General features: G+C 37.4%; 2 protein-coding genes across 2 annotated transcripts in view; one reads left to right on the forward strand and one right to left on the reverse strand.

Annotated features, from left to right (window-relative positions):
• Positions 1 to 16,802, reverse strand: part of LOC135470899 (nuclear pore complex protein Nup155-like) — a 30,050-nt gene extending 13,248 nt beyond the window's left edge. Inside the window, exons 1-23 of the mRNA XM_064749948.1 lie at positions 16,649 to 16,802; positions 16,160 to 16,326; positions 15,136 to 15,273; positions 14,443 to 14,539; positions 14,074 to 14,144; positions 13,289 to 13,381; positions 12,642 to 12,799; positions 12,159 to 12,264; positions 11,900 to 11,973; positions 11,544 to 11,635; positions 9,624 to 9,721; positions 8,576 to 8,728; positions 7,187 to 7,287; positions 6,410 to 6,580; positions 6,191 to 6,301; positions 5,595 to 5,657; positions 4,272 to 4,383; positions 3,551 to 3,658; positions 2,993 to 3,028; positions 2,404 to 2,563; positions 1,776 to 1,842; positions 1,056 to 1,168; positions 346 to 440 (exon numbers count right to left, since the gene is read on the reverse strand). Coding sequence (XP_064606018.1) covers positions 346 to 440; positions 1,056 to 1,168; positions 1,776 to 1,842; positions 2,404 to 2,563; positions 2,993 to 3,028; positions 3,551 to 3,658; positions 4,272 to 4,383; positions 5,595 to 5,657; positions 6,191 to 6,301; positions 6,410 to 6,580; positions 7,187 to 7,287; positions 8,576 to 8,728; positions 9,624 to 9,721; positions 11,544 to 11,635; positions 11,900 to 11,973; positions 12,159 to 12,264; positions 12,642 to 12,799; positions 13,289 to 13,381; positions 14,074 to 14,144; positions 14,443 to 14,539; positions 15,136 to 15,273; positions 16,160 to 16,304 — 2,362 coding nt within the window. The 5' untranslated portion in view covers positions 16,305 to 16,326; positions 16,649 to 16,802. The remainder of the gene's footprint in view (positions 1 to 345; positions 441 to 1,055; positions 1,169 to 1,775; positions 1,843 to 2,403; positions 2,564 to 2,992; positions 3,029 to 3,550; positions 3,659 to 4,271; positions 4,384 to 5,594; positions 5,658 to 6,190; positions 6,302 to 6,409; positions 6,581 to 7,186; positions 7,288 to 8,575; positions 8,729 to 9,623; positions 9,722 to 11,543; positions 11,636 to 11,899; positions 11,974 to 12,158; positions 12,265 to 12,641; positions 12,800 to 13,288; positions 13,382 to 14,073; positions 14,145 to 14,442; positions 14,540 to 15,135; positions 15,274 to 16,159; positions 16,327 to 16,648) is intronic.
• A 2,364-nt stretch (positions 16,803 to 19,166) lies between these two features.
• LOC135471278 (small ribosomal subunit protein eS21-like) lies at positions 19,167 to 23,993 on the forward strand. Its single transcript, XM_064750444.1, has 5 exons — positions 19,167 to 19,243; positions 21,445 to 21,508; positions 22,035 to 22,106; positions 22,640 to 22,695; positions 23,905 to 23,993. The coding sequence occupies exons 1-5, from the start codon at positions 19,194 to 19,196 to the stop codon at positions 23,912 to 23,914; spliced, it is 252 nt and encodes an 83-aa protein (XP_064606514.1). The 5' UTR covers positions 19,167 to 19,193; the 3' UTR covers positions 23,915 to 23,993.
• The last annotated feature ends 1,516 nt before the right edge of the window (positions 23,994 to 25,509 follow it).

Genomic DNA, 25,509 nt, shown 5'->3' on the forward strand with positions numbered 1-25,509 from the left:
TGGTGGGAGGAAACCAGGCACAGCTCGCAGATTACTGGCGGACCTTCCAACATACAACAGAAAGAGAGCCAGATCTGAACTCACAGCAACTGTATTGGTGGGAGGCTCCTGGGTCATTGTGCCGTGCTGGCACAGTAGCCCCCTAGGCTATACATTTATAGCAACTAAGGAGGTGTTAATCCTTCACCCATATGACAAAGAGAAGATAAAAAGGAATACTGATGATTGTATATATATAATATTGATCAGTCTTTCTCAGAACAGGTATCAAAATGGCAGTATATGAGAGCCATATACTTGTTATATTGTGGCCATATGATGGTCTTCCATCTATTATTACATTACCTTGGAGCTTCAGTCCAGTTTGTTCATCCACCTGCCCCCCTTCTCTGTGTAGCATTATGTGGCGAGGTATGCCCATTGTGTCGTGGACAGACGCACTGGAAAAAGAAGAGAGAACAAATAGGTAATGCACAGCGAAGTAAGACATCAATGTTAGGACATGCTGATTTCTTACCTGTTACAGAAGTCAATTCGCTGTAATGACTATTGAGTGCACGGTTTGAAACCTCTCAATAGGAAAAGAGAAACTTCATTTGCCTTATATTCACCAAACAAAACACATTGTTAGAGGCAAATAAATGTCATAAAACATTACCTTAGTGTTGAAAATCACATGCTTTTCCTCGCAGGATATGATCCTGTCCTCAAAACAAACCTCACAACACAGAATTATTAATTCACAATTCACCAACCTGAGTATGAACTTAGTCATGGATGAAAATTTGAAGTCAAATGTAGTAATTTGTTAAAATGGATAGAGCAATTTCATTCAGTTTTGGCCCATGCCATTTTTGATATTTAATAGGCCAAAATAAACTTTACATTCACCATGTACTTATAATTTTTTTTTCAGGGGGAATGGGTGGGGGGCATTTTAGCTTACTTGCCTTACTCAAGAATTTTTCACTTATGTGATTGCATCACCTCTTGCTGTCACTTATTGACTCATTAGCAGTGAGAGCTGGGAACTACTTTTTACTTCAGTGACACACCTTTCTGCCTGGAGGGTAGAATCAAATTTTGAGTTGCATTTCACAAAGTGCCTCAGGTCTCCAGCCAACTCCAACACATAGTTCAGCTCTGCTGTCTTGAAACTGCTGGTCAGCTGAAATTTGTTATCTCAGTTAGTCACTCATGTTTGGACAGGTACATGTACATGTAAGCAGGTTCATGGTATCACAGATTTCTGCACTGCCTTATACACACGCCAGCAATAAATGGACTTAATATTAGACTACAAGTACTTGTTAGAGAGGCAAACCCCACTTGTAAAAGTATACAAATGGCAAAACAACTTACATCAAAAGAATTAAGTGTTAAAATGCATTTACAAGACAGACTGAAGTCTACTTGCAGGCATGATAAGTTTTAAATTTCAGAATGCTACTAAGACTATTTAATTCAAACCTTAAATACATGAGTGAATGAAACCCTTATTTAAGGACGGTGGCTCTGTCAAAGTGGACAATTTACTCTTCGCAGAGGTCTTCCATAACAATACATGAAGATTAAACAAGTACTAACAGTTTATACAATTCCATTTTTTTAAAACATGAAAAGTCAAACATACATCACTATAAATACCAGCTTATATAAATTTCAAATTCAAGAAGTAGAGAATGAGTAAAGCCTTCACCAGACACACTCCTAACACAGACCACAGCTTGTCATAGTGCAGTTTGATTTCCAAAATGATCACAGGTAATACTTACATAGGTAAATGTTCCCTGTGGTGTTTGGTGAGGAAACTCTGTAACTATATAGGACTCCCACAGTGGTCTGAAAAGGTCAAGTTTTGTATAGCTATGAATGTTTAGTATTGATAGCCAAAGCTCACAATATCAAAAGGTGTTCACATACATGTACGTTTATATCTTTGGAAAAACAGACAGGTGTCAACATTTCTCCAATTAATTGAATTTGTACTGATTAATTACTGGTCACTTAAAATTTCTTCAAATAATACCAGAAGTCGATGAATAAGAAAAAAATGTTTAACCAGTCTGTTTATTATCTACATACACATAACATGGGATCATGAGCCCTCATTATAAGATGTAACAACTGTTGAACAGATTATACAAAGTACATATTAGCATACATTATGGAACAATGTTCGTGGAGTTTGTTGGGCTCTGATGCCAGTGTAACTAGCATAACAATGGGTTGCACACTTCTAGTTAACAAGCTTATGCTAATATCTTTTCATTTAGCCCCTATAAACTATGAAGTTTTACAGCACTGAAATTATGTGAACGCTTCATCGCAACATTTTTCATGCAGATCCCAACACCTGCTAAAACATCCTCTGTAGACTAATTACAAATCCTGAAGAGTTACCTCAGAATACGGCCCAGGTATATGCAAATTCCATTCAGTTTTCCTGAGAAGAATGTACTCCCACCGTGAAGAAAGGCATGCTGGGCAGGAAGCTGGGCTGGGGTGGAAATCCGCAGGGATGAAAGCCTTGAAGGAAAAGCAACACATAGAACTGTTCGTTACGAGTTCATGCAAAAAAAAATAAAAATAAAATTTAAAAAAATGATGTTAAACATGAAAAATGAAAATCAATTCCAACCTTTATGTTTATTGTCTACATTAACAATTCATCAACCAGTACCTGAAGGAGAAATACTTTATAGCAGAATAAGTGTTCCTCAACATTATTCCATATATAAATTAAAGTATTTGCACAACTTGTTAAAAAAAATAATACATGTACATGTATGTACTTTGATATTCTGTTACACTAAAAGCTACATAACGAACACTAATATACATCAGCAATATGAATACATGTAGAACCAAATCATAAACATGTCCAAGTCACAAAGAGAAAAAAATAATAATTTAAAGCAATTTGAACACAAGGAATGAATTTATCACAAACACTACATGGAAATAAGAAATAAAAACTTCTGCAACATACTCATTTTATACTTAGCCAAAATTTGCTTTATGGTTTCTGTAAGGCAAAATACTTAAACATTGACAGAAGAAAAAGATTCTAAAGACAGTTAACCAAATAATATTAAATGTGAATAGTACTTCTGCCGTGAAGTACATGTGAAAGCCATCTTGATTCAATTTTTTTTATGGGTCAAAGTATGGATTTTGCATATTAAATTACCAATACACAGGTAACATAGAACCCAAAGTTTGCAGTGCTGAAATACAGTACCATTATACTGCTACCCTCTAGAGGTGCACAGAATATGTACATGTATATCCTGCCAACTTTAGATGCATGGTGATTTTTGTGAAGACTCTGGCCTTAGACTAAGTATAAAGGTGTGCCAAAAATTCCAATAATATGTTTCACATATTTAGTTCTCAACAGATAAACATGATTGTTTTGACTACTAGGTGGAAACCACTTACAAAGTCATGCCGGAAATCTGTAACTGTTCAATACAGGTGTTTGGAAATTGGAAGTTGAAACTTGACCAGTGTTAGGTCAAACTTTGATAGCACAGGTAAAACATACCTGGAGCGGGGCTGGACACCGCGGAGGGGTATCCACTGGGATATGCTCCAGGAGGAATCATGAAGGTGTTGCCAGGTGTTGTCATTTGAGTGTAGACTGGAGAAAGGGCTGTGGTGGGATAACAGCATATGGATTGAACAGTAATAGAAATAGGTCAAATTTCCAAACCCGAACTCCAAAATGAAACAATGTCAAGGATGTTTGAAAATAGAAAGATACTGAGGTAGAAATTCAATACCAAGATTTTAAGCTTTTTATATTATTTCCTGTTTACTGGGGTTATACTATAAATAACACCTATCTACATTTATCCTCTGCTTTTCATTAGGCAACAACAATCATGTGCTGACTAGGTTATTTCCCTTTGTTCAGATGTGAAAACAATGGTCACTTTGCCTATACATCAGATCTTTTGCACAATAAATTTCTGACAAGGCTACTCAATGACAGGATATCGAAACAATTAGTGTTTGTAACCCTCATACTGGGAGAGATACGAGGGTTACTAACAACATACATTTCAGTATTATATTTCTGTCAATGAAAAATCTTTTAACTAATAGTACACAGGGATTTTTAAGGTTACAAACTAAGAGGCCAAAGACATGTGTGAACATAAAAGCGAACCACTGTATTACAGTATGGGTCACCTTTCAACTCAATAAATGGTAAAACTAGATGTATTATCTTCTGAAAAATCACACTAGTACAAGGTACTTACCTCCACCAGAGAATACAGACTGATCCAAGGAGTGCGGCAAACCTGGTGTAGGCATGTTGTACACTGCTTCACCACCATACATGAAAAAAGCCATCTTGGCCCACTCTCCAACCTACACAATCAACAAACTCTTTCTTTCAACTAGCTGAAACTCCATATTATCAAAATAACTAGTGAAGCTGGGTGGGTAGGGGAAACCAGAGTGCATAGGGTAGACCAAAGACCTTGGGCAAGATACTGATGAACTTTCTGACATACAGATTTATATGAACACCATACTGATGACAAGTGTTTTCAAAGAAAGCAAGATTGTGTTAACCACACAACTGTCATCCACAATTTCCCATGAACAGTGCAAGCAGGACACGCCTCACATTTGAAATAGACAACATTAGGTTATGGTATGTCCCAAATTCAAGCAATCTGAAATTTATGCATAAGTATTCTATGACAATCTTTGACCAATAAAATCCTCTTAATAGTCACATGACCTTCCAGTTGGTCATGGGTTTGCTCACAGCAGGCAGTGACAAACTGTTTCGGGAGCCTCTGCAGGTCACAGGGGACACGAGATGGACGGAAATGATGGTACTGGCCGACAGAATTCTACTCCCTGCCTTGCTTCAGCTGTCTTTTTGTATCATTTTTTTAGCCCTTGGAAAAAATATATGGGTTTACACTCATTCCTGTGTAGTATGTTTCACTTTATCTCTTATCTCTTATTTCCTATTTTCTCATCAAGTTGGGAGGGGCTATTAAATGCAAAATCACCTCACAAAGAAAAAATCAGATGCAGAGAGAGTAAAACATGTCATCTAATTCAGCTGAATGAATTTTTAATGCCATTTTTGCTATTGTTTAAAGTATTTTGGCCGAAGATCTCCACATATAAGCTATAGGATGTAAGCGTTGAGTAAGGCATGGCTTGACAATACAAAATGTTGTCTTGCTTCGGGACAGATGTCACTTGTGGGAAATCCTTTGTGTAGTATCTTTCTCTCGGCAGAAATCTTGTGGTATTCACAAGCATGTTCCTGGATGTTGCAACTCGTAGAGATATGAATTTGACCTGATTGTGCTTTCCAAACAAGGTCTTACGTTCAAGTCTCTATTGATTTTTTTATTTATTTATTTTGTGCTCAAGAATATTTCACTTATACGATGGAGGCTAGCATTATGGAGGGAGGAAAACTGATCAGACCCTCAAACCTCTGTTGAAAAGTAAATTTTGGTAACTTATTTCTAAATTATTTACTCAGATACCATGATAAAACTAATACAAACTCCTGTACATATCTAGTGACTAAAACTGGCACATCTTACCTGCTGGTCTACATGTAGTTTGGAGCAGGCTAACAGGAGACACGTGGCACAGGCCTGATCCACCTGGAAAATGTGATATTACACAATGTTCACAGCACAACTTGTGATCTGTTAAATGGGAAGCCTCAGGAAGGTTACCTATAGCTGATATAGACTTTTGCTTTGAAGAAACAGGTCAAGTTCACTGAATAAAATGTATCACCATATTTGGATTGTAACTGAAATAGTCAAGAATATTTCACTTATACGATGGCGGCCAGCATTATGGTGGGGTGGAACCCGGCAGTCATTTTGGAGGAAATTTTTCCTGACGAAATTAAAAATAATTGAATATAAATATTTTCTTACGGTGCATCAATTTGAATGGTGTAAAATAAAAGATAATGGCTTAAAAGCGTGGCAATATTAGATCTGGCTTGGGAATAGGTGCGAAATTATGGAGAAAAATAATAATCTTAACAAAAACAATAGGGGTTTCAAGCCTGAAAAACAACTGAAAGTTCTGTTAGCCATAAATTTGTATACAGTTTTTATAGATTGTCAAATCCACCTTTCCAGTCCAAACCCAGACACTTGTTAGCTCTCTTTAATCTTACCTTATGCAGTTTGAAGAAAGCCTTCACTTCCTCATTATCAGGACCCTGCTTGTCCATTAGAATCTGACGCAACTGGTCCACAGGTCGCATCTTGTGAACAATGCAGATACCCTGAAAATGGACACTTATGCGTAAAATACCCATGCTCAGCATGATAAATTAAAAAAAAAAAAACATTTCAGGCTTTCATGACATAAAATATAACATAAGAACGCATACCTGTGAATTCAAGAAGACAAATTTCCTTGACATTTCCACATGTTGAGTAACAACAACCGGTGGATCGCAGCGAATTCCGCCCTCTGCGTCTTTTGTGGTTGCTGCATACCCAAATGGGGGGTAGGGTAATTCACATATAGCCCAGGTTGTCCCATCAATAGCCATTGTAGTCTGCAGATAAATCAGTGATTCAGTGAAGATGTTTATAGTAGCAGTGCTCTGGGTCAAATTTTAGAGTGAAAAGCCAGTTTCACTAAACTAAAGCAGAGAAAAAATTTTTGTGGACCAAAATGTCCGACAAGAACATTCATCATCCTGGTACTATAGCCCTATACGTCTGCCTGATGTTGCTGGAATTCATATAGTATACGACAAACAGATCACTGCTTAATTAAGTAACAGTTTAGATGTCCTTGGAACATATACTGTTGTAAATGTAAGAAATTTAACTGGCTAGGGCACATCCACTATGATGCTCCTTCCAGCAATTTACATATCAATTATTACCTACTTGATTGGTCTTTTACAGGTTTATAGGTTGATTCCTACATGCACCCTAGTTGATCTATGGTTAAAAACATATGTGAAATGCTTTATGAGGGATATTTGTACAATGTACTTCATCTTTGACTTATTTCATTGAAAGAGGCAATTCTCTAGCACATTTCCCTTTATTTATGACCTTGGTCAAGTTTATGGGTGAAGAAAATTGAGAACATTATCTACAGATATTTGTGATGACAGTTAACTGTTCAGACATGAGAGGCAGAGATCTACCTGTGTTTCCATGAGTTGATTCTGGAAAGGGAAGGAATCACAGCTAGTGGCCCAGATCAAATCCTCGTTCTCAGTTATGGATGATGCCAACAACAATGACCCTGAATGGAACACCAAAAAAGTATTTCAGAGCCATTTCTTTGACTTTACTGCACACAAATCTTTTTGAAGGTTTGATTCTGGTCACCAGGATATTCATGAAGAAACTGATATTATGTCTACCCAAAACTATTTTACTGCTTAGAACCTTTATCAAAAAAGAATATCACCTTACTTCTGAACATATTTTGTTCATCCATTTTACTTTACTAAATAAGAATTAAAGTTCTATTTTAATTCTAGTTAGGACATAGGAATAAGAAAAAATAAAAATTCCAACCACCTCTGCAACCAATGTTTTATGAAGCTTGCATCTTTAGTGACATAAACAAATCATTTTATAATCATTTTGATAATAACTGTATGCTTAAATTCCACTGATTCCTGAGTACTGCATAAAACATCAACTTTGCTTTAGTCATTGAAAAGGTTGAAGATGTCCAGTATTACAAATTAAATAAAAGTTTCTGAAATGTATAAAGTCAAGAAATTGTTCATTTATTCAACAGTTGTTTCAAATATCATTCTAGAATATTTTGCTTATTTTGTTTACAACAGCAGTCAGTAGTCACTTATTCAGTAGAGTTAGGTTTCAAGAACTGTGTTTGCCAAGAGAGGAATCTGGATTACCCTTGTCAAAGGCTAGGATTGAGCCTGCACCTTGTGTGCTAGCAGTTACAGAGTTGCATGCCTTAAGTCGCGTTCACACATATTGCAATTTGTGCTTTCACCTTGTTCAGCCTGATTCATCAGATGATTTATTTATTTGTTTGATTGGTGTTTTATGCGGTACTCAAGAATATTTAACTTATACGACGGCGGCCAGCATTATTGTGAGTGGAAACCGGGCACAGCCCAGGGGAAACCCACGACCATCCGCAGGTTGCTGAAAGACCTTCCCACGTACGGACGGAGAGGAAGCCAGCATGAGCTGGAGTTGAACTCACAGCGAGCGCATTGGTGAGAGACTCTTGGGTCATTACGCTGCGCTAGCGCGCTAACCAACTGAGCCACAATGGCCCCTTTATTGGATGAAAAACATGACAAAATATTATCTCATAATTTGTGTAGGAGGTCTCCAAAATAGCATTTGTTTTATTTTTGTTTAACAGTTCAATCTTTTCAAGTTGATTCCCAAAACTGCATGCGGCTTGAGCAGCCCAACTCCCTAAAATGAAAGTAAAATATTGAGACCACACCGGCCTTTCTTATGGACCAACGCAGTGACTTTAATAGTTACAATACAGAATATAAGATTACGGAGTGGAATAATCAAGTCTACAACCTCACCTCTCCTGTGATAAGCCATGTGCACCTTTGTTGGTTTCCTAGGAGAGGCACTAGCTGAAAATCCTGGAGGCAATCGAACATGCACTAACGCCAGAATGTTCGGGCGGCTTTTAAAGTGACCGAAAGGCGTTGTGGAAAAATACAGTCGGACACCTGAAAGAAATGAAAGGTAAACTGATTACACATCTATTTTTGATTCTGTTCAGCTCTCTGCAAACCTGTGAAATTAATATAAACACGTAAAGCTGATTCTAAATTCCAGAGATAAAGGAATTCATTTTTACTTACCATCGTAGTATTCAGGTTTCAGGTTCACAGGTAGCAGGTAGAACTACAGTACTGGTTGCCAATGAGTTCTGTTATGTGTACATAACACTACTTGCTCTTTGTGCTCCTTGCACTGTCCATATACTACTGGACAAAGCTATCAACTCCACTTCAGCTTACCAAACAGATATTTACTTCCCAAGTTATCTTGTGCTATATTGTGTACTACTCTGTGTATCTTAAGGTGCTACCGTTGCTATTCTAATTCTCCTCATCCCTGTGCTGGCCTCTTTATCCCCCTAAACTAATTTTGCCAAAATGCTCAGAAATGTTTTGCCATTTTGACATTCTTCTAGTCACAACAAAATCCACAGCTTGCTATACGTCAAGTGGATCAATCAAAAAGCAGAATCAGCAAAATAACTCAAGAGTGACCAATATGGTCACTGTGAGTTCCACATCAAGCTCCACAATAACTAATGGTCACAGGAATCTCTGTGATGGACTGTGCAGAAGTCCGGGACCCAACACATTATAGAATAAAAAGGAAAAAATATATTTGTAACATGGCAGGAAAAAATTGCTTCCCAGAAGGTGGCGAAAAGGTTGAAGGAAAATAATTTTGCTAAATTGACATTATGCTTGTTAAAACTGCTTGTTCTCCAGTCCATCTTATACACATTAGAGAAGCGGTCAATTAGTAACCCATGAAATAATACAAAAGCCTATATATGGTTGTAAACAAAGCAAGCTTCCCTTATAAACAACAACTTTCCCTTACCTGCTTTTGTAACAGCCACTAAATGAAGGTTATTTGACTCCGATCTTGTTACTGGAGCCAAGTGTACAATGGGTTTGAAGTTGGAACGGTCTATTGTCCTGTGCCAAAACAAGATATTCGTAATCAATTTTTTTTTTTTTTTGTTCAGCATCACTTTCAATACTGCCAACCACTGACTGGATTTTTGCTTGTGACACTGAGCAAGATGGTCTGAAGTCAGTCAATAGGACACCAGGTCAAAGCCATCAGACCAGATATATCCCACCTTGCCACAGTGTACTGACAACAGATCTTATTAAAGTAGATATGCCTGCTCATTTTAAACACTTATGCCCAAAACTTACGGAAAATGATCGAAAATTTCCCCCGTCTAGAGTTGGGGGTGGCATAAAATATGAGATATTAGCAACATTCCCGCTCCCCCCCATCAACCTCCCATTAAACTTCAAGAAGGCCTTTACCTTTGTTTTTACTCATGAATTAAAGTGAATAAAGTGAACAAACCAAAACTGTCCATGCTAAACAGGCTACTTGACATATTACTTTTCAGGTTGGCAGGTTAAATTTGTGGGTTACACTTGCTGGTTCACAGCCCCGTAAATAAAGTTAACAAATTGGCATACAATGTTATTTCAGTGATATAGGTCTGATTGGTAAATATCAGTCATCAAGTTCTTGCACAATAGAAGCTGATTTTGCCACGTTTCATGCATGTGTCATTTTGTTACAACTGAAACTCTCCTCCCATTTCAGAAGAATTCTATTTCCCGCCTTATCAAATCGGGTACCTTCAGTTTGACGCAGAAAACACATTTCAACAAAGTTTCCAAAACTAGATACACCACTAGTTCTAACTTCGTTCTCGCATTGCTGTGACAGCTGTCTACAGGTAACGGACAGATTACTGATTTCAACACTGAACAATTAGATGCATTTATTTTCACTGAAATGCCCCTTGGGATAGTCACAACTGTAGTCTCCTGCCGAATCTAGACTAGCAGACGGCGGTCCATTAATTTACATACAGCCAAGTACCCAGTGAAATGCATGTACAGTAATTTTTCGCGAGACCGCTTTGGACTTTGCTGCTAAAATATTTCAGTAAACTCCATGTGATCATGTATTTCAGTAATCACATAATCCATTTCCAGGAGTAGAACTAGCAACAATTGCCAAAACACCAGTTGGTCGGATTGGATTTCTCCTGAGACTGATCGGTCTTCTAAACTACGTTGAAACTTCAAAAATCATGGGATTAGCCATGATATCAATACAACTTAGCTGTTTATATCCGAATACTCAACAGGTTATAATTTGGCGCCTACTCCTCTATAATTTCCATGTAATGAACGCTATTGTTAGGTCATCAGGTATTTATTTACTTTAGACACATATTTGTTGTTCGGTGATGTTTTGAAAGACCTGCAAGCTTATCAATGTAGGCCTGTTTGTTACCGGTTCAGCGTCTAACCTCAATCCGCCTGTTTTGGCATGACATTCTCTTGCAGACCATACGTGAAACCTGCATTCTGATTGAAGATATGTAGACATAGAAGCTTTTTTGCATGACTCACTGGGCACATAATACATGAGATGTGCATTCTGGCAGTAGCTGTGGAGCAATTCTACTAGAGCTGTTGCATGTTCAGTAAAGTTTTTAGCCTGCAAATCCACAACCAAACTCATAAGAACCTAACCTTGGCATATATCAGACGATCCTACTCCCTTAAGAATTTGACCCAAATCAGAAGGAGTATCCAACATGAAGGTTATTTTGGCCTATTTCAGTGTACACAATGTTGTAATTATTAAATTCACCTCTCTGCGCTGTTTATTGTGAATTACACCGTAGATCAAGAACAGATTGATCACAATTTCCACTATTTCAAGACTCCAACTCCCTGGATCCAGAAAACTCACCTTGCCACCTGGGAAGCATGCTGCACAATAGATTCTAAGGGTATGGCAGTCACTTGGCACATCCCTGTTCCATCAGCTCCCAAATCGTAGACCTAAAATGCAAAACAACAACATTTATCTTTCAGTTTGGTTAGTGCAAACTTTATCATTGTGAAAGAACAGGAATTAGAAGGGATCAAACTCAGAAGTAAAGAAGTGTTTTCAAACAGTTGCAAACACTAGATGCGCTTACATATGTAGTGATTAAACAGTGTGAGTATATGTCAACCAGCGTAAAGTTGAGGGGAAAAACTTAAGGGGAGGCAATGCAGCAGTTCAAATTTTAAGTTATCCAGAGTTATTCTTGTAATACTCGCCTTTATGGTGCATTTTTCTGAACGCGTATATACAATGTTCCGAGAATTGTCTACTGCTATTTGCACAAGAGGGTCTGAAAGAAAATAGCATAGCATACAATGGTGTGTAATACCATATTGATTTACTAAAGCAAGTATTCACTGCCAAAAAAAAAAAAAAAAATTCTTTGCTTTAGGAATAAAAATCTACGGTCATTATCATACGTTTAAGAGACTTACAAGTGTTTCAAAATTAAGCAAAAAATGTGCTAATACAAACCTTCCTCGCTGATGGAAAAATTTAAGAATGACGGCATGAAATAGGACAACAATCCGGTTGAATGGTTGATTAGTCTGCACTTACGGCTGAACCAGCCATCATCAGCCTGTAAAAATAACCAGGGCTCTTGATGTTACAAAACAAGAAAGAAAACAAAAGATCCCAGAACAAAATCTTTTATTCTTCAATGATGAAAATATTTACTGAAGTTTTTACAGTCATTGCAAATGTGAAAACCAGACCTTTACCATCAAATTTAAGATCAGGCACAAGGCTGAAGTTCAAACCAAGGTTGAGACACCTTCGTGTATTTCATAACAAGTTCATAATCAGGTTAACCTTATATCTTCATAAAAGCTGCTGAACGCCTCATACAAAATGAATCGGATTTCTGTCTGGAATAATACCAAAGATTAACTGTGAACACACTTACGAACAACTATAACCTTAAAGACTTCTGGACATTAATAACAGCCGATGTACCTGATAAGCCAGTTCGTAGAGGCAACCATCTTTACCGGCCAGGAATATTCTGCCACTGTCCATACTGGTAATGGACAGCATGTGTTTGTCAGTGGGCACGGAGAAGAGCGGGTCTGGCAGCAGGTGCATTTCCCTGTCATGCAAATCACCGGGACTTCCTAGTCAACAATACCATCTTACTTTGAACTCAAGCCTTCTCAATAAACCTCAGATAAGTTTTACTGACGTAAACAACACAACACTTGGCACTGATTTTTTGAGGTAGAGTTTAAATTGCTTAAGATTTCTCAACAAGGGTCTTCCCCCAGACAACCCAGTTTAAGAGATATGTTTTGTCTGAAAAAATCAGTTAATATTCTAAAACTTCTTGGGGCCTCGATAGCCAAGTGCTTAGCATGCCAGTGTGGCACAATGACTCTGAAGCCCATCAACAGTCTGGCTGATGTGAGTTCAAGCAGCTTGGGGATGGTTGTGTGTTTCCCAACTTTCTACTATGTACCACCATAATGGTACACAATCGTACAGGTGAAATATTCTTGAATATGGCATAAAACACGATTGAAATAAATAAATAAAATTTCTGTCTCAAGTAAAAGAGCTGACCATCAAAATACAAAAAATTAAAAAAAGACTGACTGTAAACTTACCATCCTGTGGTATTCTGAAACTAACACCCAATAATACGATATCGACTGCAGTTGCCACACACAAAAGATACTGAATGTGGGGCTGAAATATGCCTAAAAAAGAAAACATCCACCAACATAAACAATTTACTCCTCTACAAACAACATTTAGCTAAGTATCTGAAAACTCTCACGACTAAAATATGAAATAAGAAAAGTTACAATCAAGATTATGGGTACTAATGTGACCAACCCTGATTTTGATGTTCACACATCAATATCATTCATGTATACTAAAGTATATGCAGAGGGTAACATACAGAATGTGAAATGTTCAATACATCAAAAGATATGCACCGACCACAAAAGTCTAACATATTCAATTTAACATGTGAGTTCCATGGTTCTCAAATTAGTAAATTACAACAAACCTGACCCACATCCAATCATACTTAAGGAAGTCAATAAATATGCAAATCTTCTGTACGAATCCACCTGTATTAACTCTAATCTGAGGTTAAACTAAAGGGCCCTGCACGGAAATTTTTGTAAAAATCAGACATTTAGAGCAGTTATTGCACAGAAACCAATGGCCAGTGAGAAGGGATTGGTTACTGAGTTGGGTATGTGGGCATAACCACAAGCAATATGGTATTGTCTCACGACTACAATGTCAAAGGAGTTTTTAACATTAAGTGTAGAAGTATTTAATATGAATCAACATGAAACACAATACGTGTTTACACACATTGTAAGTATCTGCTGTCTCAAGTAGGTAAAAGAAGTTGTAATGTACTTTCCCGTACCTGGTTTTGGGTGTGCCAGGGATGCTGTCAAAACAGTCTCAGTCAGGCCATCAAAATAAGCCAAATCTCTCCTGAAATCATACACATTATGTTCATTCACTAGGGGATTATCAAATATATTCAGCCAGCAAAATAATAAGCATTAAGCACCAGAATTGCACCTGACTAGTTAATTATGTATGTAAAAGGATATTACAAAATGTCGAAGATATACACACACTACATGTAAATAGTGAATTCTTCTAGAAAGTTTTCTTTGTATGCCAGTTAAAAACACTTTTCTTAATCTTCTCATTGTAACATGACATCACATAAATAATGTCATAGCTTCACATGGATTTGGACAAATCATAAATTTCAAACACTTACCCATCTTCAAATCGCCAGACAAATATATCACTGTCAATTGTCAACCAAACTCGTTCGATTTCTGGAAAGAATCCGGTTGTGCACCTGCACTGCATGCCTTCAGATAATCAAGGTTTGCTAACACTTCTTTCTATATTTTCACACTAGATACTAGATCTACACAAGATGACTTTTCTATTAATGAATAAAACTGATTGGTTTGTTTGTTTGCTGTAAAGTTGCATTCAACCTCATGTCAGTCAAATCAATGCACTGGTCTGACAAACCCACTGAGAGCAAGTCTATAGAACTGCCAACACTGGAAGTCAAGACACTGAAGATATCAAACAGGACGTGGACATCAACGTAGTCATAATACAAATGACACTGGCTTGACCAGTAGTTTGAGTATCTCATTATACAAAAAAAAGAGACAAATACACTTGCTTTTGTGGAATGTAAGTCTTACAACAGACAAATATGCCAATACTAACAGCAAGAAACAATATAATGCTATAAATCAGACTTTCCTCAAACTGAAAACATAAATTTATACCCAATTTGAAATCAGAGCGTCTCATTTCCAACTTCTCTTATTTTCCCTATCTCTCCCATGCTAATTTTGTCAGAACAGATGAGTGTAGAAAGAGGCGTATTATTGACACAGCAATAAAAGCCATATGGTTCTATTCCTCAACTAAAAAAAAAGGATACGTCCAAACTGCTCCACTAGTTCAGGAGGGAGTGGCACACGTTTCACATCACTCAGTTCACGCAAGGTATCCATACTTACACGTGCATCTATCAAACTGGGATAGTCAAAATCCTGAAGGCCACTCACATTTGGCTGGTCTGAAAACAGGAGCAACATGTCAAGACAGTTTGAATAGGGCTCATGTCTGGAACTAAAAGTAGACTATTTACGGTATACTGCAAGGACTAAATGTAACTGCTTTAAAAACATTTAATATTAAAAACCTCATCTCTTCCAACAAAATAATTAACTAGTATTTGACCTAAACTTTCATTCATAACACAGTCACTCAGTTTGCCTGATGCTGAGACTTCCACTGATCGTACTTTTGAGGTTTGTTTAGAAGGTAAAAATAGATAATGTCCTGTCGAAACCATGTAAGTTTCAACATCAAAAATAATATTTTATGACCATTATTTACCTCTAAAAATTCACAATTTTGGATGAATTAGTTTATCCAATACAGTAATCTTTTTTCTACACATGACAGGACAGAATATATAAGCAAAACTTTGTCACATTGGTGCTTTACTTTGACAAGCAACCTATTAACTTTGTGAAAAATTGTTTGATACACATTTTATTTATTTATATATATTTGATTGGCATTTTACACTGTACTCAAGAACATTTCACTTATACAACAGTGGTCAGCATTATGGTGTGACGAGACCGGGCAGAGCCTATGGGAAACCCATGACTGTCTTCAGCTTGCTGTCAGACCATTCCAAGTATGACTGCAGACAAAGCTAGCATTGGTGAGAGGCTCGTGAGGCCCCAACACCCAAAACCTTATAAAGACTTTAACCCTCAGAACAAGCTCAATCTATATGTCATATTCGTGGAATACAAGTGACCTCTAACTAACAAATGGCCCCACAATCACTGTCAAATGCTTAATACAGTGGTCGCATCACAATTAAGAATGGAAACATGTGTAAATGGTAATGGTACCACTAAATCAGAGCAGGTTGATTGGCTTACTATGTGCAGGAACTCTGAGAAGATCAGCCAAGTCGAGGTACATTCTATCTTCCTGAAGGGCTCGATCAATCAACTGCCCGGCTGATTCCATCATGTCCTGACTGCTGGGCAGTGAGAAGACTATGCTGGGCATCCCAGAGGCCATGATGGGTATGTATCAAAATTGTCTGTATCAGAAAATAACAATGATGTTCATTAATGCTGAATATTCAAATATAAAAAAATCAATAAAGCGATCATCGCCTTTAGATCACCATATTGATAAAGAATAATCAACTATTGGATTTGAACATGTATTGCAAAATTATCAGTCAATAAGTTGACCACATCATGACAGTTGACCCTAAATGTTGATTGGCCGCCTGTTTAAATTATACACAAGCAGACTCATATGATGGCGGCCAGCATTATGGTGGGGGCAAACTGGAAAACAATGATGTTATGCATTACAGGAAAATATTTAAATAATCCTCCATTTGACTTCCATACCTGTTGAACTAGGGAACCCTTCCCTTAGAAAGTATACTGTAAAAATGTAGTGTAAAAGGACACTTGTTCCTGGATTTGTGCAGAAAACATATTGCATAATCGAATTAGAAAAATCAATCGAAGGACCATGCATATTTCACCAAAAATAGAGCAATCTCTATTACATTTAAAACTGTAAAATAAAGACAATCATCGGTAAGAATGTATGACCCCTAGAATAGTTTGCCATCTTTGATTCTAACATACTCTTGTCCATATTTCTAAACCAAGGGGCAGAGAAGACAAGATGGGGTAAGACAGCTCTTCTAAAGGTACAATTTCATTCTATTTTAACATATACTATTACTGTAAAAAAAAGCATGTCACATGAAATTCTAGTCCATCTGGATGGACTCAGTGTGATATTTTAAAATTCTGACATTCATTGTAACACCAAGACAATCAACGCCTCTCAAACACATGGCACAGATTTCTTCACCTCCCCACTTACAGCACTCTGACTCACCTCCTCTGCTCATTTATATGTAATTTTATGGTGGAATCTCTTTATACTATTGTCTTAATTTACTATCCCTTGGCTATGAAACAAGTTATCTCCCTGTGTGGTGGTCACATTGACTGCTAGAGCTTTGGCGGTACTAAGTGCCTCGCCGTCCACAGTCACTTTGGAAGTGTCACATGATCTACTTCTGGGTCTGAAATGCAACCGAGTTTTGGTATCGAAATCCTCAAGAAATCTATTATATTTTGATTGCCGTCTCCAAAACAACTTCAGCTTTCTTACGTCAATCCAAAAGGCATAAAAAAACTTGTATTTTTAATGCAGGTAAGTTTGGGAGCCGTGAGTGCAGACCTCATTGAGATTGGCTCCATCGAGTTGGAGTGTGCAAATATGCGGCTATTTGCTTGAGAGTCGGCGATGGACTCAGTGTTAAGATAAATGTCAGAATTTTAAAATAGCACACTGAGTCCATCTAGATGGACTAATGAAATTCCATATCTTTATGTATGGGTAAAGGCTCCCGACTTTCAATTTGGGATTGGCCCAAAGTGCCATAAGCGTTCATTTTGATTTTGGACAATGCACGGTAAGACTCTGTAATGCCTGCTGCTGTTGTTGGCAACTAGCCCCCCCCCCCCCCCACCCCCACCCAACCCGCCGGCTAAGAAGTTTGATTCTGCGAGTCACATAGCTAATTCCATTTTCAACCCTGAAAATGAAACTAAGGCTGAATCGAATGATATTTGTGACGATGGTGCATACGTCAGTTGAGAAATCATTAGAACACTTGTGACTAACCTAACGCCAGGGTCACATCGTGTATAACAGTACTAAAAATATATGTATGACAAAAAAAAAATAACACTGCGGCTTAGATACGCCTGATGCCGGTGTTGTTGTTTCAAGATCACATCTTAGGAGGATCAACATGCAAATTATATCGAACGTTAAAAACTAAGAAATGATACTTATAAAAATGTAATAAGTTTCACTCAAACATACACTGACGAAAGATCAGTTCTAGTGATGAACACTGTCGCCAATAAACCTTTTTCAAAGCTTTCTCATACTTCACGAAGTTCTCGCATAAAGCGCCATTTTCTGAACACACGTGCTACTTCGACCTGTTTCATTTGAACTAAATGAATACGAAGAACCTACGCGATTTCCCGATTAATGGAGAGTACATAAGAGAGCGCTGTCAAGGGGGAGTAACTGAGGATTTGAGGTTTTCATCATGAATTGTATTGTATCAATTGTAGTTCGAGTGTAATTATAAAGAAGCCACCTTGAAGATAATCCACGCAAATCTGCAGCCACAATTTCTCCAGATATTAAAGATGCAAATGTATATAAGAGTAATCTTATCAACCAAAATTCTGCACGCTTTAAGTTAACTAAGCGTATTTTAATAAGCTTACTATCCAGTATTTAAGTAACTGAAAAGACAAGCATATGCTATGCAGATTGTTCTGTAGTAAGCATACTATAATTTCTGGTTATTATAAGCTGCAGCTCTCAAAATATTGCCCGGTGATGTTCATTTTCCTATTCCTTCCCATGTTATCTATCACTTCGTCGTCTTTGGGGCAAATAAGTGGTGAGTGACCATGACTCATGGCAGACAGAAGAGGTCTTGGCGCTCTGTTCAATTCCAAAAAGAGAAGTGCCTTATAATCGTTCATTCATTCAAACAATCATTTCAAGACATGTGAATGAGCTTGGTGTTACATGATTTAATTACATGGTCTACATGATTTGAATGCATCTGGATCCGTTACAATATGAAATGCAGGGGAAATAATTTAGTAAACAACTTGCCACCAGAATTATCTCCCTTCCTCACGCCGAAGGGAATGCTGGGATTGCTCGTCCTTTTTACCGACATTTTCCACGTGCAGGTAGTGAAAATAGTTGAGCAGTACTAAAATTGACAAACGTAGTAAAATCGTCATATTTTGTGAATAAACGTTTGCCTGTTTAAAACATCAACCAATTCGTTTCACATTATTTCCTGTTTTAGGTGTTGGAATCTTGCTAAACATGCAGAACGACGCCGGAGAAAGCGTAGATATGTACATCCCACGAAAATGGTATGGAACAACCATGTTTCACCACATTTAATATTGCTAGGCCTACCGTTATTATGTTTAAAATGGGTCTCATGAGTTTAAGCTGTCTCATGAGTGATCGCAAGTGCTTAAGTAGTGCTCTACTAGCCAAGGATTTCGGCTGTGATCTTTTGATGTGGGGTTAGACGTAGCTCACAACCGAGGAGTCTTCCATGTTAAAATATTGGTATTAAAGAACAGTTCCGTGCAACAAAAATCCGTGCAGAAGGAACCAATACATGCATTAACCGGGCAAAACTCCAATAAATTATGTTCACCAAGACATTCTCTGTTCCTCTGCCAATTTTTTCCACATTCTGTAGCCTGTACGACCAGTAAATCCAAGGTAATTCACAGTTGTGACTTGCGCTCAAATGCCGTGTCAATGTCGTGACCTGACAATATGGGTTGTTGCTGCCTGCGCATGTTTTGATCATCTGGCTGTGAGTTTTGATACACAGCAGAGGCGCAAATTGGCAATTTACTGAAAGCTATGGAGCAGAATGATGGACCCCACAGTTTTTGTGCAAACTGTCGAATGAAGGTTGTAGTAAAAAAAGCAGGGTTATCTTTGGCATCCATTCCATTCTATACTTCATGGAAAGGTCAACCACTGCTGCACATGTGCACCTTGTTGACCCAGATTTATAAAACATGGCAGCATGCGCCCACCTGCTAAATATGAGACTGTTTTCGACTTCAGCTAAGATTTACAAGAGAATGGTGATGTAAAGGAAAGTAGTGTTTGTGGCAAAATGTGCGTAAATATTTCGTCTTTCAGAATTTGCCATGCTTCATGTGTATTCAGGACAATATTAACGCGCCTGCACCGACATTGAAAGTGGAGGTAGCCCTTTGAAAACATATCAGAATCAGGTCAATGTAGTTCTGGGGCTATGGGTGGCCAGCGGTCCCCGCATATCAGTATATATAAACCACCTTTAGACTGAGGTCTTGGGCTAGTGCTGTACAAACTTAGAAGTAAAATTTCACAAACCCTTGTAACTCAAGCCGTCTTTATGTTTGGTATGATTTGAAAATGCAAGTTGTCCACGTGTTATAGTTGTCAAAATGTGCACTGGAAACCCTCTTTCAGCAACAATTCAGCTGTTAAGAATTTTGAATCAAGAACTTCAACTGACGTGTTAGACTTCATGCTCGAACATCTGGCAATGTGCGTGCAGGCTGTTAAAGATATGCTGTTGGCAACTTGATCCATTGACAAGAGTATGTTTGAAGGCCAAATATTAAAACCAAATAAATTTCTGATGAAAAATCTTGGTAAAATTTTTTTGAAACAGCCAGCATGTACCTAGCTTCAGGAGGGTAGTAGTCCATCTAGATGGGCTCTGGGAGTTATTTTAAAATTCTGTCATTCATCGTAAAACTTAGTCCATCAATGCCTCTCTAGAAACATCAAGTTGGATTACGCGAGTTCTCTGTTTGAGCATTTTAGGCTCCAGTTAATATGTATGGTAAATCCAATTGTTTTCACTGCCAGGGTCTCCATCGCAGGAGAACGAAAGTCTTGTTTCTATTTGACACAACCGTGCAATCCTGTATTGTCATGTGACGTGTACTTGCAGGTCATCCCACAGGGGAAGTCTGATTTTGCACTGAACTGACTTGGGAATGTAAATGACAAGCTTGTAAAATTGTAGTGCGGACAGTTCTAACCGAGTCACTTCATCTAGTATATCTACAAGTTACTATGTTCGCTATGTTCTTCAAAATTGTCTGAGGTATCCACAAAAGCATTCCCACTCGAGAGTGCATTTAACTTGTGTGTTGTTGGGTTAGCTGAATATGAATGAGCTACCTCGTAAACCACCGACTTATTTATAGCCCGACAACTGATGATGTATCTCACGGGAGTCATTTTATTGCAACTTAGTCCCATCTGATTTCTGCCAGGTTTGAGTTTGGCTCTGTACTGTTTGGTACATTAGTATGTCATCAAATCAGTTGACACACAATGTGGCTAGCATCTCCTTTGCCCGAACTTCCCGGAAGCTCACTCAAAACATGGCACACTTTTGTTTGACTTGTAAGGACTGGTTCATGTTGTAAAGATCAGTAAAAAAATTTTTGTTAAACACTGCTCCCAGGGCTCTTACTATGTATTTTCAATACTCCTACCCATAATTTGATATCCGTTGACAGATTTTTAAAAATATTTCCAGCTCGGCAAGCAGCCGGATCATAGCAGCAAAGGATCATGCATCTGTTCAAGTCAACCTGGCAGAGGTGAGTAAAGTACCTGTAGCATGGTGAATTTTCAGGCTGTTTCAGGACCATTACAGTGGCTGTACAGTGAATATTTCAAATGCAATTTTTTCTTGACAATTTTGCTCTATATTCTGATGTAGATCATTTATCCTGTATTTGTTTATTCAGTGTAAAATATGCATCAGTTGTTAAGAAACCTTTTTAAAAGGTATGTATTGTAACAACTTGAGTAACAATCCAAACATTTTTAAATATTTAAGTTGTGCAATTTGTGATGTTCAAGTATTTCACATAAATTAATGAACAGTCCTTAAGTAACGTCGCTCTGGCCGGTTTCATCCTGCCATAATGGTGGCCTCCATCGTATAAGTAAAATATTCTTGTACAGCATAAAAACACAAATCAAATAAATTTAGTATTGTCCAGTCATTCTCTGCTTAGTCTATAGAAAGTAATCTTTTATAGATTAGATGTAAATTTAACAGTTGCCAGGACATAAGGTGTGAATTTAAAATCAAATAAATTGCAAAATTATTATTCACAGGTGGATGAAAGTACAGGGCGCATGACTGGAGCCTTCAAAACCTATGCCATATGTGGAGCTATCCGGAGAATGGTAATTGTCCATGTGTACTGTGCTGTCAGTTGAATAGGAACAAGTCGTTTGCAGTTACCACTGCAACACATATGTGAGACATAAACCAGTTGTTTAGGATGCTGTGTGGCTGGTGCTGCCCTGTACATTCAAAAAAGAAGGGGAGGGGGAAGGTCTACCTCTAGAGCATGTGCACAATTAACACGGTTCAGTTCAGCTACATGTACTGTTTGAGTGAAGTGGTGTGACTGTATTCGCTTTCTACACTTCTGATATACAGTTGGATTGTGTAAGAGGGATAAGTTAATTATATAATGACCACTCCCATCTATTGTTTAATAAGAATTAGATAATTAATGTTTTTTTGTTTTTTTTTTTAGAATAACTTCTTGCATTTAACCAGTTATTGAGAATGTTTTAAAACACTTGAAAAGCTTAATTTATAAAATTGCTGTTGTACTAAATACGTTGAAACCAAACTGTTGAAAGGATTTTTGACTTCTTCACTTAATTGCCATTCTGTAAAACTTCATTTTTTTTCTAAAACTCTCCAGGGAGAATCAGATGACTGTCTTGTCCGGCTCTCTAAGAAAGATGGAATTATTGCAAAGTAAGTAATGATATCTGTTTTGTTCTTTGTGCACTGCTTGTAATTCTGGAATTTCCGAACATAGAAGTAGATGGTTGAATTATATAACTGTTATACAGCATGCCTCCAAATTATCTGAAGCCTATCAGGAAGCTCAATAAAAATGGCTTTGACAAACACTGCTGAGTACTAGTATTGGCCTTCAAAACATCATGCAGCACCGATCTAGAGAGTGAAGAGTTTAATGAAGGTGTAATTTTGCTACTGAGAACTTAAAACATCAATACTGCTTGGGTTCATGAATGGTCAGCCAGCGTGGAATGGTTAGTTCCAGGTAGTCAATATGATTAAGGTCACCACCATAACAGCAACATTGCAAAGGCGCAGATAAGAGCCAACTGTCTTTTGTTGACATGTCTATTGAAAGAATTTTTTCGCAGTATAGGAAATAAAGTTGTTTGATGAACAAGGATGGACATTTTTTTTTTGTATAACTAAATATTCCCCTCCGAAAAAATGTAGACCCTGATGTTAACTTTGGCTTGGACTTGGTTTCCATTTATTGAGGGTTATTTAGAATCATAAAGGTATTAACAATATAATGTCTTGGTTTAACATCTAAAATCACGTATAAATAACCTGCTGCAGGGACCTTTAGACTGCGCACTGTATGTGGTTTGAACTGGAACTCTCTTTGCATTAATTTGAAAATGGTTTAGATTACAAGTATGCTACATTTGACATGTGAAGCCATGCTCACAGGATACAATTGTGGAGTCAACCAATAGGATTCGACTTGACAAATGAAACCGAATATGCGCTATTTTATGTCATTGTAGCACTGAACAAATTGCATCGCCTGAACGCGATATAAACTATTTCATTCTTCGCCCGTGTATAAGTGAAATATTTTTCAAAACAAAAACCACAAATTTATCAGTATAACAAATCGCAACTTGTGGACACAGCATAAAGTCTGATGTTTCATACCTGATGGTGTACAGCTGCAGTATGCAAGACTTAAGATAGCTGGACAGCTCCAATTTCAGTATCAAAAGTGTTTTTTTACATTTTGTCATGTGAATTTGTATCATCTTGTCTTTGTCAACTCCATTGTTGATAGTTAGCTAGATGAAATCACTGCATTTAATAATAATGGACAAAAAATTTTAGTGTACAAACTTGAAAAGTTACAAGTATCCTAAGTGTAATATTTTTGTTCTGTTTCAGGAACTACTGATGTTTCCCTGGAAGGAAAACAATCAACATGAACATTTCTTCTACATGAATAAATCCATCTATTTGATGTCATAGGTCTATGTCTGTGGTTTGTTTTCTTGCTGTCGTCAAAAAAGGAATGATTAAAAAAGAAAGTACAGGTATAACTCGCTTTGAATAACGAGTAACAGATTTGTCTCAGAGACAGCAACACATGCGATCATTTCAGTCCATCAAAACCTAATGCAAGTTTTCGGGACCATTATTCTTATTTTCAGAAAGAGGTCTGAAGTCTGTACTTTGCATGTGATGTAATTTTCTACATTATGGCTGAAGAGGTCTGTAATACCTGAATTTGATCGAGTTGAAGTCAACTCACCACAAACTTAAAAAATTTAACAATAAAAGTATACTTCCTGGTGCAGTTTGACCTCAATGAGGAACTCATTGTTAGTTTTTACCTATACTTCATAGGTTTCTCGCAAATTTCTGAAAAATTGCTATTCTTAAGGTCACGTGATAGAAAAGTCACTGTATAACAGAAAGGGCTACATATACAGGCTAAGACTTCTGCATGTTTGCGAAAATGGTTGAACTAAGTGAATAGACACGAAATTTGTAGAGCTTCAAATCATATTTGAAATTTCAAACGTACATACTTAATACATGTTAGGGGCCTCACAGTCCGAGTGGTTTGAGTGCTTGCTCAGCACAAAGACTTGGTGCTGTCCAGTAGGACTAAGAGTGACCCCGGAGACATCATTGTGATTGCTGTGAGTTGACGTCCGTCTCGTGCTGACTTTTCTGATGGTAAAATGAAAGGTCTGTCTTTTCTCTGTGCCTCGATTTAATGCCTACAGCGCCCCTCCCACAACGACCAACATTTGATTAGCACGTGTACGATAAAAACCAAATTGCAGTGGGTTTGCATTGCTGTAGTGAGTCGTGACAGTATTCGAATCCAACTTATGACGCTCTAGATTATTGGCCGTCTGTTCATTCTTTCCCTCTTATATCTGGAATAATTGTATATTACCGGCATGTGAAATACTTTGCTTGACCCCTGCTATATTTATTTGGCCTTTTCAAAGCTTAGAAAGCCTCTGTTCTCTAGCGGATCAATATTCTTATTCCTTTTTAGGAATCCAAGCTGAAAGCTTGAATACCATTGTTCTAGATCGGATTGTGAAACTTATTTTCAAAAAGCGCTTCTGGAACTCGATATATATGTAGAGCAATGCTAATTACACAGAAGTTTGAAGAAGACATTAAAATCGTCAAAAACCCGTACATCCCAGATTAATCAAAGTGCCACATATATTTTTTCTTCAATTCATTTGAACTTTTAGTCGCTGAAAAAATTAAGACATTTCATGTCTCCTCCGCCTGTGGGCAAAGTATATATACATTAATATACCGCTATGCAGTAAATACGTTTCTTCGTAAATGACGTCCAGTCACAATATCAAAAGTGAATTTTTGAATAGTTGTGAAATACTTCGCTTAAATCCTACTACTGTATATATTTGAGGCTTCCAATAAAGGCTTAGAAAGCTGATTTGTTCTCCATATGAATTTAAAAAACTGCTACAAAGTAAATACATTTCGCAAAATTGG

This window comes from Liolophura sinensis, chromosome 7, assembly GCF_032854445.1.
Source record: "Liolophura sinensis isolate JHLJ2023 chromosome 7, CUHK_Ljap_v2, whole genome shotgun sequence".
Lineage (NCBI taxonomy): Eukaryota > Metazoa > Mollusca > Polyplacophora > Chitonida > Chitonidae > Liolophura > Liolophura sinensis.

Bases quoted from the DNA above. Each gene is read 5' to 3' on its own strand.
- LOC135471278 (XM_064750444.1), top strand. From the start codon at position 19,194: ATGCAGAACGACGCCGGAGAAAGCGTAGATATGTACATCCCACGAAAA. The intron at 21,509-22,034 runs GTGAGTAAAGTA...TATTATTCACAG, and splicing joins TTCAAGTCAACCTGGCAGAG to GTGGATGAAAGTACAGGGCG. The intron at 22,107-22,639 runs GTAATTGTCCAT...AAAACTCTCCAG, and splicing joins GTGGAGCTATCCGGAGAATG to GGAGAATCAGATGACTGTCT.